General features: G+C 47.9%; 1 protein-coding gene across 1 annotated transcript in view; it reads right to left on the reverse strand.

Annotated features, from left to right (window-relative positions):
- LOC135825930 (ankyrin repeat domain-containing protein 27-like) overlaps positions 1-14,270 on the reverse strand; it is a 75,834-nt gene that overhangs the window by 25,566 nt on the left and 35,998 nt on the right. The window contains exons 5-7 of the mRNA XM_065338572.1: positions 11,216-11,317; positions 9,044-9,145; positions 8,299-8,400 (exon numbers count right to left, since the gene is read on the reverse strand). Of these exons, the coding sequence (XP_065194644.1) occupies positions 8,299-8,400; positions 9,044-9,145; positions 11,216-11,317 (306 nt within the window). The remainder of the gene's footprint in view (positions 1-8,298; positions 8,401-9,043; positions 9,146-11,215; positions 11,318-14,270) is intronic.

Genomic DNA, 14,270 nt, shown 5'->3' on the forward strand with positions numbered 1-14,270 from the left:
GTCTCGTCAATGTCAACCTCATCTCGTCCCTGTCAACCTCGTCTCTTTTATGTCAACCTCGTTTCTTCAATGTCAATCTCGTCTCGTCCAAGTCATGCAGGTCACCTATTATCTTTATTTCTCTCTTTCTTTTTCATCTGTCCTTCGTCGTCAAATATATTTTCGGTTTATTTTATTTTGTAATTTTTGTAGTGTGTGTGCACGCGGGTGTCCTTCGTCAATATTAGGCGTCCGATGGTGAGCCACGCTCTTTTATTCATGTCGCATTAATTGGCAGAAGAGTAACTATGCTGTATAGCTATGCAAATAAGAAGGCCATGTTCCTTGCTTTTAGTTTTTTATGTGTGCCAATTGTTTTGTGGAGGGGTGTTTGGTCCGTCGTTGGCAATGTCTACGCTACCATGAGTGATGTGTAAATACTTTAGAGTACAGGAACCTCATAACTGTAGTGCATAATTAGTATAACACTTTTGTGACACCCGGGCGTTGTGTGTGTGTGTGTGTGTGTGTGTGTGTGTGTGTGTGTGTGTGTGTGTGTGTGTGTGTGTGTGTGTGTGTGTGCTTTTTTCTCTCTACTTCCTCAGCCATTTTTTTCTATTTTTCTCGTCGTCTTATTATTTCCCGCGAGGTCGCGGTTCTTTTCTTCGCGCAGGGGGGGTATGTTAGGTACCTCCTCCCGTACAACTTTTTCCAGGCAGGCCTGCATGCACCCCATACTACGTCGTACTCACCTTTTTTCTCCTTTTGTCACTTTTTGTTCTGTTGGCCTGGGTAGCTACTTGCGCGCCCATATTTGCCATATCTACCCAGGCCCTTTATCTTGCCGTTCACACTTGATCTCTAGCTCTTGTCTCTCTCTCTGCCACAATGTAGTCGTTTCGTTCGTCTTGGTCTCTGTCTCTTCGTCTCCCAAATAAATGTTGTCCCATCTAACTGTTCCTGTTGTCCATCGTTGTCTCTGGGGAATATGCCGTCGTCTTTTTCGTACTCCACAAATGTAGTGCCCAACTCACTATGAAGGGAGTTATTCTTATGTACATACACACTACTCTGATAAGTCAATTGACAAACTGTTTGCCAGGTTAAGGTGGAAAACCCCAATACATGTCTCACTCATGTGGATCAAGCACGTGCAGGCATCAGAGTACGCCGATGTCCTCACCGCTCTACGCCAAGGAAAGCAGCAACAGCTCATCCAGCAGCTCAAGGCCCCGATGACGTCATCCGCTGCCGCGGGCGCTTGGAGAACGCTGACCTAGCAGACAGCGCCAAGTTTCCCGCTCTCCTGCCCCCCGCGCACCACATCACGCTACTTGTCATCCGGCAAGCGCATGAAAAAGTGCTTCACAACGGTGCCGCGCACACGCTCGCGCGAGTCCGCACGGAGTACTGGATACCCACTGGTCGCGCCGCGGCAAAGAAAGCAATACACAGATGTGTGACGTGTAAGCGCGTTCAAGGACTGCCGTTTGCGACGCCCGACTTCCCGCCCTTGCCAATGGAACGAGTCTCCAGAGCCACTGCGTTCACCAATACCGGCCTGGACTACTTTGGTCCCCGGTACGTCTTCGGGCAAGCAGAGCCACAGAAAGTGTTGGTGGCACTGTTCACATGTATGACGACACGAGCCGTCCATATGGAGTGTGTTGAACACATGACAACGTCTGAGTTCCTGCTAGCGCCCCGGCGCTTCATATCAAGACGTGGCGCACCCCAACTCATTGTGTGCGACAACGCGCCTCAGTTCGTACTGGCGCGAACGACCCTGGACACGGCATTCGAGACGTCGGTGCGAAGTGACGACCTTCAGCACCTTCTGACAATTGCCAGGATACGCTGGCGGTTTATCGTGCCTCTCTCGCCCTGGATGGGCGGGTTTTATGAACGCATGGTTGGGCTTGCAAAGCGCTGCCTGCGCAAGACCCTCGGCAACGCCCGGCTTCAGTTGTCACAGCTCGTGACGATGCTGAGCGAAGTCGAGGCAGTCCTGAATTCGAGACCGCTGACATACGTCGGTGACGACATCGAGGCTGTGCTGACACCATCGGCATTTCTGTGTCACCGGACTACGACAGCTCTACCACTGCCCTCGCCGGACAATTCGGACGACCCGGAGTACGTTCCGAACGCCACCCCGGCACACGACCTGGTCACCCTCTAGGCAAAGGGTAAGCGCCTGCTGAATGCCTTCTGGCAACAGTGGCACAATGAGTACTTGGCGGAACTGCATGACCGCCATCAGCGACTTCAACAGCGTGGTAGAGCCACCACAGCGGCTCCAGCAGTCGGCTCAATTGTCTTGCTGGCTGATGACGCACCAAGAGCTACCTGGAGGCTCGCTAGGATTCTTGATCTCCAGGTTACCGCCGACGGTCACATCCGGTCGGCGACAGTCATCACTGCAGACAAACGCCAGCTGAAACGCCCATTGCGTCTTCTGTATCCTCTGGAATGCGAGGATGTAGCACCCGCCGCCGAAGCCGCACCCGCTGCCGCAGATACACTTGCCGCCGCACCCGCTGCCGCAGACACACCCGCCGCTGCCGCCACGCCGCCGCCTGGTTGTCCGCAGCGTGCAGCTGCTGCAAGGCAACGCCAGCAACTCCAGCAGCTAGTCAACAGCGACAAGTTGTGAAGATGACTTGTTTGCCAGCATCATAGTTAAAATTCGTATTGTCTTTCTCTTTCCATCTATCGTCTCCCAATTTCTTATTTTCATATACATGTACTGTAGTAACTTCGATCCCGTCTTTCTGGGGGGAGTGTCACGACGCGTGTCGTGATTCTATTCCAGCTATACACATAATGCAATACAAGTCATCATATCACTACATGTACAGGAGTCGCGATCTGGCTTCACCTATTTTTCTCCGCGTTTTTCACTTACATACGTAGTACCTCGCGAGTTCGCCATTCTGGGCTCACACCCAGACCACCGCGTGTCGACCACGACATGACATGCATCTTGTTCTTTTTCAGTTTCACCTTGGCCCAACAGCAAGTTTCTTCGCTCGTGCCATATAACTTCAAAGAAACGGAAACTGTTTCAATACTCTATATCCTTGTGCGGTTTGAACTCAACCCTAGCTCTCCCACTCACTGTACCCAAAACTTCATTCCGCACAAAGTCCTTGGCGATGAAGTGCTACTGAATGCCAGGCGAATGAGGGAGCAGATCGAGAGGCCCCCACTCGAGACTTTCCTCGCTGGGCAGCTAGCTGCACGGGATTGTACGGCGTGCCGGGATTTCACTTGCTGGTCAGCACAAAGCAGACACTGCAGCACGCCAGCACACTAATTAAAGCCTGTCTTGTTAGGAAGCCTGTTTTGAATACAAGCCTGGTTTGAAGACAAAACATAATTTGCATATGGGAGCATAGTGATGGTGAGGCTTTTTTCCTCTCCCGACTTAAGGTCTCGGCGTCATGGGGACATAAAATGCACCAAAAAAAAACAACGAAGATGTTGTGACTTTCGTGGCAGAGTGATTGGTAAAGAAAGTGTCTGCTCCAAGTTGCGTTGTTTCTACACTCACTCGCTCTCTGATTCATTGATGCCCTCTCTGATTAATTGATGCCCTCTCTGATTCATTGACGCCCTCTTTGATTCATGGATACGTCGAAGCTCGCTCCGTTGTTCTGCTGCTTGTCGGAGTTAACATTGGCGCCCAACATGGGGCTCGAACCCACGACCCTGAGAAAGAGTCTCATGCTCTATCGACATCTGAAGTGTTCAAAGTGTTAGAACACACTGTTAATGGCACGGATGGTGAAGCTCAGGAGCCAGTGACAACAGATGGCACGTACCGGAATGCATCTTCTCAAACACGGAGGGACAGGTTATTGGAAGTCACCATCAGGACGGATACTAGTGAGATGATTAATGAATTTACTCACAACGCGTTCCTGTTAGGTTTCCCATACCTCTTCCCGTTGGGCATAGGAGAAAAGGATATTATGGCAACATCTTTATCCAAAAGAGTTATGATTGTGGCATGATGGTCGTTTCGGCAGGGACAACCGGTTTTTTTCTATCGATATAACCGAATTCGCCGTTGGAATGCTGCGCTCGGCGTTCATTTGAAGGTCAAAAATGATAGAGGGTCGGTGGATAAATTCAACCGGTTGATTTTGGATCCGTCAATCTCCGATAGAGTCAAGCAAGCTGCAGCAAACCCGGCCAATAGAGACGCTAGATTATTGATGAATTTACTGAAGCCGCTGTTGGTCGTGTCAGGAAGACGTCTTCCATTTGGTCCAGCCGAGAGGAACGACTCTATCAGCAAGATGTGCGCAATGGTGCATTCATTATGCAGGGCCGCCACTTTGGTTCTGGACAGTGTCTCCAAGTGATATTGATAGCACGCCAGCCCTTCGCATTGCAGGTATTGACGTGGAGTTTCAGTTGCCATCCCTGCAAGAACGTGCAAACATCATTGCAGCCAATCCGGTTGCTGCAGCGCGAGGGTTTCAAGCGTTGATCAACTCTATATTGCGGTGTTTATTTAGTCAAGAACCGCAAGAGTCAACGCGTACATCGACGCTCCCTGGTCTACAAGAAAGGGAATGTCTAATGTGTGGTGGAGAGTGCATGGGTTACTTTGCGGTGACTGAAACCCAAGGTCGTGGGTCTCTGCATATGCATGGATGTCTTCTTTGCAGTCTCGGACCAACACTTCTGGAGCGTTGCCAAGCCGATAGCGATCTTGCTGCTCAGATTGCACATGTCATTGACAGCCTTCTGATAGAGGCATTGCCCGAAGGCATTAACAAAATCGTTCAAGAGAGGCGGATTCGGCGAGAAGCTGGTCTTTGCGTATCGCTACAATCGGTCCTGCAAAATGCTCTCGATGCCCTTGTGAATTGGGGCACCAGCTGGAGAATTGTGTTCGAGCCAGCCAAGTTCCAGGCAATGAATATTGACCATCACCGCCCCGCCTGGGACCTCCCAGCAGTACAAATTGCGGGTGTCCCCCTGAATGGAGAGAGGAACCTCAAGCTTCTTGGGGTAACCTTGGACAGCCAATTTTCCCACCGCAACCACCTCCGTACCATCGCCATCAGAGCACGCCAGCGTCTCGGGGTCCTGCGGAAGGCCTCGCCGCTCCTGGATTCTCGCAGCCGGGCTACAGTGTACCGTGGGTTTGTACGCCCAGTAATGGAGTACTTCCCATTGGTCTGGATGGGCGCAGCAGATTGTCACTTGCAGCGACTTGACCAGACACAACGCTCAGCCCTCCACTTGATTGGCCCCGGCGCAATGCTGCAAAGCCTGTCTATCTAGCGCATGGTAGCTGCGTGTACCTACATTTACAAGCTACTGTGTTCCAATTCTACCAGCCCACTTCGTCAGCTCTTGCCTCCCTCTCAAGCCCGCCGACCAGCCCATGTTCGACCCACTCGTCTCTCTCTCTCTCGTCCGTCTCGACATGCATAACTACCAGCTTGAGACAGGGCTACCTGTCAATAGCCGGGAAAGTTGCCGTAGAGCTTTCCCCGCCTGTGCTGTCCCTGTATGGAATGCTCTGCCACCCGCCGTCCTCAGCCAGCCACCTGACCGGAAACGGCTGCAAAGTTTCAAAGTGTCTGTCTTCCGGCACCTCCGTGCCCAGCAATGGCACTGGGCCACTGACACTTTGTAAGATGTATGCACGCCTGCCCACACACTGCTGCATATTGCCATACGCCTCGTGCCCTGCTTACTCTTTTCTCTGGACCTGAATGTGCACCCCTTACGCATAATATAATTATACTTTATTTAGTTCTCTCCCCCTCTCTTGCCCCCAACCCTCCCAGCTCTCTCTCTCTCCCTCTCTCTATCTCTCTCTCTCTCTCTCTCTCTCTCTCTCTCTCTCTATCTCTATCTCTATCTATCTGTCTATCTCTCTCTCTGTCTATGTCTCTCTCTCTTTCTCTCTCCCCCTCTCTTTCTCTCTCTGCTATTGGCGCGCCTGGTTATGATGAAGCCGAGACCCAAGGTCGGCAGAGCATCCCAGACCACGCCACCACTCCCCTTATTCATGGCTCGCACATGACGGGTTTACGTGGCTCTAGTAAAAAAAAAAAAAAATAGGTCGCGAACAATGTCGTCTATCCTTTGCCCGTGGTGTGAAGGATGATGGGACTGGTCCTGTCCATATCTGTAAGGAGTCTGGTGGTGATAAAGGAGGTGAGTGAGGCAATCTCTTTGGTTTTGATTATAATTGTTTCGGTTTCGTTTATAACTTGGTTTACATATTAGTTTAATTTCATTTGTGTCCGCATGAAAATTCTTTAGATATTGATTATTCAACTCGGATTGTAAGCCAATTAAAATTATGGTTCCTGTTGACGGGTGTTGAATTGATGATGAGTGTGTCCATGAGGTCACTTCAGAAATGATTAAGACCAATGTTTATGTTAACCGAATGCATAACGGAGGTGCAATTGACATATGAGCCAGGGACTATAGAAACCGCCCTACGACGTTTGATATCAAAATCAAGTTATGACGTTTCAAAGTCACGCGACTCAAAGTTACGCGAAACGCAGAACTCGTCACTTTTGTTTTGACAAGACTCAAGAGCTGTCCTCTTGTTAGGTGCTCGGGGAAGGATTCTGAGCTCGAGCGATTGTCGAGTAACTCAAGAGGCTCCACTTACTGTGATTGACTATGGCTACAACATCTAGTAGGCGACGCAGCTCGATTCTGTGTGGAGTGGACTAGTCCCTGATGCGAAGGCGCATGAATCGGACGACGAGAATTTTTACGGATTCAGCGCTGGCACCCGCGAGTCGTCAGCGAGCGATTCCGACAACGATGCTGACAGCGACGGCGATGATATGCCACCTATTAATGAAAAAGACGTATGGAGTCACAGCAAGCTAGAGTGCTGCTAGTGTTGTGTCGAAAATGCCAAGCCCCGACAGCTCGGAAATTTCAAACGCGGAGAGTGACACCGACTACTCGGAATCGGATGACGAACCAGATGCCCCCGCACCTGAGCCACCGACGATGGGGCAGGTGAAGCGTGGTCTCCTGTCTTCAGACATATGCGATGGGATTGAGAGAGGCTGTGGATGCAAGTCGAAGAATCATTGGAAAGTCATCCCAGAGCAGCGCCTGAGCCACCGACGATGGGGCAGGTGAAGTGTGGTCTCCTGTCTTCAGACATACGCGATGGGATTGAGAGAGGCTGTGGATGCAAGTCGAAGAATCATTGGAAAGTCATCCCAGAGCAGCAGCTCGAGGACTACATATTTGAAGTCTCTAAACTGCGAGAATCGAAAAAGCGCTTAAAGCAGTTTGTTCTTTGCGCACTGACTGGAAGCATGCGAAGGTCGATGACTGGTGGTGGTGATCGACCTTTCTATTTCCGCTACCATGTACGTGGTTACGAGTTGTGCAAAGACGTGTTCATGGCAGTTCATGCAGTGTTGGAAGTCATGTAATGAAGCGCCTTCCAAAAAGGCAAACAAAGGAGTCGTTCAACTGGCACACCATGGCTTGACTGGAAGAACACCAGAGCACTTGGCCATTTCAGCAGACATAGAGCAGGATGTAGTCCAGTTTATTTAGTCATAATTATGCTAACATGTACGGTCTACCTCATCATGCAGTGGAGCGAGGTCGTGCTGAGGACCCTCCAGTATACTTACCAGCATCCGAGAACGAGAAGTCTGCATACAACATCTATACCAAGACCGTCACACAGTATTCGCCTGTTCATTACAGGTCATTTTGCCACATTTGGAGGAGACAGGCAGCACACATCAAAGTGATGAAGCCAAGGACAGACGTATGCGCACTGTGTGACAATCTGCGGGACAAAATTCGTGTCGCCCATACAGAGGAAGAGACGGAATGTAGTGTCCAGGCCCTGCGTTTGCACATATCACTAGCACAAGAGGAGCGGCAGTACTACCGAGATTTAGTGGACGGCGCGCAGGCGTCACTGGATGAAGCTGAGGGCATAGTTCACTATACATTAGAACTGCCTAACTAGCAAGACTGAAGATATACAAAGAACATTACAAACTGTGAATTTGCTCTATATCGCTAAATTGACATGTCATTATTAAATAGGTGGTTAGGCACATTTTACCACCGCAGATCAACTTGATATTTTGTTTGAGCACATAACCATACCATACCAACATTTTGAGAGAGAAAAATAAATTTCGCCAAAAAGTGCCATAGGGTGGTTTCTGTAGTCCCTGGCTCATATAGGTAGCACAGTAGTCCTCATTGGCAAGGAGAGTGCTGTAGGAGTGACGGACTAGAGCAAGGAGAGTCAATGATAGAGATTGCTTAACTTACACTGCCCTTCACAGAGATCATATCGGGTTGGAGTTCTAGTAGATACCTGACTACTTCCAGATGCCCGTGCCAGGCAGCAAAATGAACAGGAAGGTTACCGTTCTGTGTACAGGTAACACACATGACCAGACATTCCTATGCGTTATCCATCAGAAAAGTACTTATATTGGGTATAGTGCACAATCCACTACGAAGTGAGGCAGTCTCACGCACAACATTCTGATAAGTCAATTGTTTACAAGCTAGTGCTGGAAAAAAAACCAATACATGCTTTAGTGCTGGGCACGAGATTGATTAGTTTGCATTCTTTTTGAGCCAAAGTAATGTTGCAATATTCCTCTTGTGGGTGGAGGGGCATATGATGGGCGCAAGTATACAATACTAAGAACTGTTTTGAATCATTTATGGACATCTCTGCACACACCAAAACATTCCTGTTGACAGGTGTTGAATTGATGATGAATGTGTCCATGAGGTCACATCAGAAATGATTGAGACTAATGTTTATGTGAACCGGATGCATAATGGAGGTGCTTTGTGCAGCTACCAGTGCTGGCCAGGAAATTAACCCATATTCATAGGTACTTTTGGAGTATATCAATCGGTGGGGTTGCTTTTTCAGCCTGATACTCCCCAGCAATTGACATAATTATAGCAAGCACAGTAGTCCTCATTGGCAAGAAGAGTGCTGTAGGAGTAACTGGCTACAGCAAGGAGAGTCAATGATAGAGATTGCTTAACTTACCCTGCCCTGCATAGAGATCGTGTCGGGTTGGAGATCTAGTAGATACTTGACTACTTCCAGATGTCCATTCTCGGCAGCGCTATGAACAGGAAGGCTACCGTTCTGTGTACAGGTAACACACATGACCAGACATTTCTATGCGTTATCCATCAGAAAAGTACTTTTATTGGATGTAATACGCAATCCACTACGAAGTGAGGCAATCTCATGCACAACATTCAGGTAACCCACATGACGAGACATTCCTATGCGTTATCCATCAGAAAAGTATCTATAGTGGATAAAATGTGTTAGGTACCTCCTCCCGTACAACCTTTTCCAAGCTGGCCTGCATGCACCCCATACTATGTCGTATTCACCTTTTGTCTCCTTTTGTCACCTTTTGGTCCATTGGCCTGGGTAGCTACTTGCGCGCCCATATTTGCCAAAGCTACCCAGTCTACCTCTCTACACTGCACTCTTGGCCCACAGTCACAACACCACTCCATAGCGAGGAAGTTCGTTCTTGAGTAGATGTTCCATATCCTCCAGACAGCTGTTTCGTTCAGTAAGAGTTCCCCAGTAGAGGTAGATAACGAAGAGCGCAGTGTGGAGAGGTGGACGGTTAAGATTATTTTCAAATGGCCGAGTTTGTCGCTACTTCTGAGTAAAACAGTACATCGATAAGTCAATTGACAAACTGTTTTGCCAGGTCAAGGTGGAAAACCCCAATACATGAGCCAGGGACTACAGAAACCACCCTATGGCACTTTTGGCAGAAAAAATTCTCTCAAAATGTTGGTATGGTATGGTAGTCTGCTCAAACAAAATTTCAAGTTGATCTGCGATGGCAAAATGAGCCTAACCATCTATATTAATAGTGGCATGTCAATTGAGCGATATAGAACAAATTTATGTACACGGCGAGTATGAAATGACAATTCAAGTTGCTGGGCAAAGTCAAATGTATAGTGAACTTTGCCGTCAGCTTCATCCAGTGACGCCTTCGCGCCGTCCACTATATCTCGGTAGTACTGCCGCTCCTCTTGTGCAAGTGATATGTGCAAACGCAGGGCCTGGACACTGCAGTCTACATTCCGTGTCTTCCTCTGTACGGGCGACACAAATTTTGTCCCCCAGCTTGTCACACAGTGCGCATACGTCTGTCCTTGGCTTCATCACTTTGATGTGGTGCGGCCAACATCAAGTATCCCTTTCCCATATCTCTGAAGGAAATGTTGCCATGTATGACCAGACCAATTGGCAATAATAATATTGTGTTCTCAACTTCTCATGCTCTACAATTACGTTCATTATATGTTGTGCTGCGTTCTCTAAAAAAATCCTAAAGGTGTTTTACACAGAGATATACTTGGGAGTCTTATCCCGTAGAACATTTACTCTGTCTGGATAAGCGCTGCAAGCCGCATGATGAACTGGAAGATTATGACCCCCACCCCAGGAACTCGTGGTCAAAACCGATTCCCGCAAACGCAGATCGGACTTTCTTTATCGCAGCACTTCCTGCATTGTTTTTGAGTGTTTTCAAGTGATTCTTTTAAAAGTGTGCTTTTCAAATCTTCATTTCCATCTAGTTGCTGAGGCAGGCGAGGGTACTTCTACTACATGTACTGATTGATTGATTTTGGATTCGCGAGGCATGGAGCTGATGCGAGCTCGTGGCTGTCTGGCTTAAGTTGTGCTGACTAGTTGACGGCGACTAGCCTAGCTGGACGATGTGCCTCAACAACGGAGCTGCCACCCCAACACAGGCAACGCAACGGCTGCAGTCTTCCCATCGACTCCCATTCCCCAGCACCACTGACAAAGGACATAGGAGCAGAAACAGAACACTTCTCGATCTCAAGAAAATAAATTTAACATCCACGGCCACCTTGAGATCGATTCCCCACATTTTTGTATTTTCCCGAGCGCACAGATTTTGACGCAAACGCGCTGAAAATCACAAGTATAGTATGATATCACGTCTTGCGTTTTCCAATCTCAAACGCAGACGCAAACGCGACTCAAACAAACGCAGTGTGATAACGGCCTAACCGACTACAGCAAGGAGAGTCAATGAAGAAGAAAAGATTGCTTAACTTACCTTGACCTTCACAGAGAGCGTATCGGGTTGGAGTTCTAGTACAAAAATGCTAAAGAAGAATCAAGAATAGAGATTGCTCAACTTACATCTTTCTTTGCAGAGATCGTGTCGGGTTGAAGATTTAGTAGATACTTGACTACTTCCAGATGTCCATTCTTGGCAGCGCAATGAACAGGAAGGCTACCGTCCTGTGTACAGGTAACACACACTCCTATGCGTTATCCATCAGAAAAGTACTTTTATTGGATGTAATGCGCAATCTACTACGAAGTGAGGCAATCTCATGCACAACATTCAGGTAACACACATGACGAGACATTCCTATGTGTTATCCATCAGAAAAGTATCTATAGTGGATAAAATGTGTTAGGTACCTCCTCCCGTACAACCTTTTCCAAGCTGGCCTGCATGCACCCCATACTATGTCGTATTCACCTTTTGTCACCTTTTGGTCCATTGGCCTGGGTAGCTACTTGCGCGCCCATATTTGCCAAAGCTACCCAGTCTACCTCTCCACACTGCACTCTTGGCCCACAGTCACAACACCACTCCATAGCGAGGAAGTTCGTTCTTGAGTAGATGTTCCATATCCTCCAGACAGTTGTTTCGTTCAGTAAGAGTTCCCCGGCACAGGTAGATAACGAAGAGCGCAGTGTGGAGAGGTGGACAGTTAAGATTATTTTCAAATGGCCGAGTTTGTCGCTACTTCTGAGTAAAACAGTACACCGATAAGTCAATTGACAAACTGTTTTGTCAGGTTAAGGTGGAAAACCCCAATTCATGAGCCAGGGACTACAGAAACCACCCTATGGCACTTTTGGCGGAAAATGTTTTCTCTCAAAATGTTGGTATGGTATGGTAATGTGCTCAAACAAAATTTCAAGTTGATCTGCGATGGCAAAATGTGCATAACCACCTATTTAATAGTGGCATGTCAATTGAGCGATATAGAGCAAATTTATGTACACGGCGAGTATGAAATGACAATTCAAGTTGCTGGGCAAAGTCTAATGTACAGTGAACTTTGCCCTCAGCTTCATCCAGTGACGCCTTCGCGCCGTCCACTATATCTCGGTAGTACTGCCGCTCCTCTTGTGCAAGTGATATGTGCAAACGCAGGGCCTGGACACTACAGTCTACATTCCGTGTCTTCCTTTGTACGGGCGACACGAATTTTGTCCCCCAGCTTGTCACACAGTGCGCATATGTCTGTCCTTGGCTTCATCACTTTGATGTGGTGCGGCCAACATCAAGTATCCCTTTCCCATATCTCTGAAGGAAATGTTGCCATGTATGACCAGACCAATTGGCAATAATAATATTGTGTTCTCAACTTCTCATGCTCTACAATTACGTTCATTATATGTTGTGCTGCGTTCTCTAAAAAAAATTCTAAAGGTGTTTTACACAGAGATATACTTGGGAGTCTTGTCCCGTAGAACATTTACTCTGTCTGGATAAGCGCTGCAAGCCGCATGATGAACTGGAAGATTATGACCCCCACCCCAGGAACTCGTATAAGGTGAGGCAAAGTTAACTTGATGGAGTTTGTCCATAACTTGTTTGTGTACGCTTTCCTGTGGCTCTTCTGTAGATCCGTAAATCATGTGAAGTTTCGGCCATTGCTTGCTACCTGTGTGGGTGGCTAAAATAGAGTTGATCTGGTGTAAGCCTCAAGACCACCATTCATTACAAAGGAGTTAATCAAACACACAAACGCACACATACATGCACAAAAAACACACACACTTACATACATACATACACACACACACACACACACATATAATTATATATACACACACACAAACACACATACATACACACACACACACACACACAAACACACATACACACACACACACACACAAACACACATACACCAGGAAATATATTTACATCACTTTAGTATATGTAGGGAGCCTGCAAGCCAAACAAACTTATGATCAAACAAAGCAAGTATTTACTGAGGCGTCTATGAACCTCCGTGAATGGGCTTCGAACAATTCCGACTTCCTCTCTCACATTCCAGAAGTTGACAATGTTTCTGAAACGGTCATGACAGTACTTGGTATGCAGTGGTGTACACCCACGGATCAGATTTCGCTGGCCGGTCATGACGTTGAGCACGTGATCGTTCGGACCAAACGCCAAATGTTGCAGGTCGTCTCAAAGTTCTTTGACACAATGGGCCTGCTATCTCCAATACTGTTGCAACCGAAAATCCTGATTCAAAACCTGTGGAAATTGAAATGCGACTGGGACGACATCCTCCCAACAGAAATTCCAAATAAATGGAAAGAAGTCACAGGTGATCTAAAGCAGATCCACGAAATTCAAATTCCGAGACGGATGACAGTCGCACACCCAGGGGCAGTCACATACACACTTCACTGTTTTTGTGATGCTTCTCAAACAGCATATGCAGCGTGTGTGTACCTTGCGGTTGTCGACGAGCAGTCAGGTTGTGACTCTTGTCATCTTGTGTTCAGTAAAACCCGCCAAGCCCCCATCAAGGAATTAACAATACCGAGACTAGAATTTATGGCAGCCTCGATCGGTATTCGGTCGTTACCATTTTGTACTCTCACAATTGAATTTCTCGGAACAACCCAGACTGGTGCTGTGGTCTGATTCGCAATGTGTGTTACATTGGATCAAGAAACCTCAAAAACACGGTACATTTGTGGACCGGCGCTTGAATGAAATCCGGTCTCTGTCGTTGGTTGAGTACCGGTATGTAGACGCAGCTGAAAACCCCGCAGACACTCCTTCTCGCGGGGCCACGGTGGACACGCTGAAAAATAACAAGAACTGGTGGCACGGGCCCCAGTGGATTAACCCTTTGGGGCCTGTACATTCAAATATCGACGGTATGCCGTCGACGGACTGAAACGTTCGTAACTCACTCGAAACTTGACGGATTTCCAAGATCGAAATATCTGGAAAGAAGCCGGAGAGCTCAGCTTTCTAAAGCAACAATCGCCAAAGAGCTACGATATCGTGTTGCAGAGATATCACGCTCGACATTTCAGTCACGGCAAAAGTGAACTTTTTTTCTCAGCGACTGGCCTTGAGTGAGGGATTTCCCCTTGGATGGCATGCTGATTCACCCAGGCACGCTTCGAAGCTTCCTGCACG

Source organism: Sycon ciliatum, chromosome 10 (genome assembly GCF_964019385.1).
Source record: "Sycon ciliatum chromosome 10, ocSycCili1.1, whole genome shotgun sequence".
NCBI classification, from domain to species: Eukaryota; Metazoa; Porifera; class Calcarea; order Leucosolenida; family Sycettidae; genus Sycon; species Sycon ciliatum.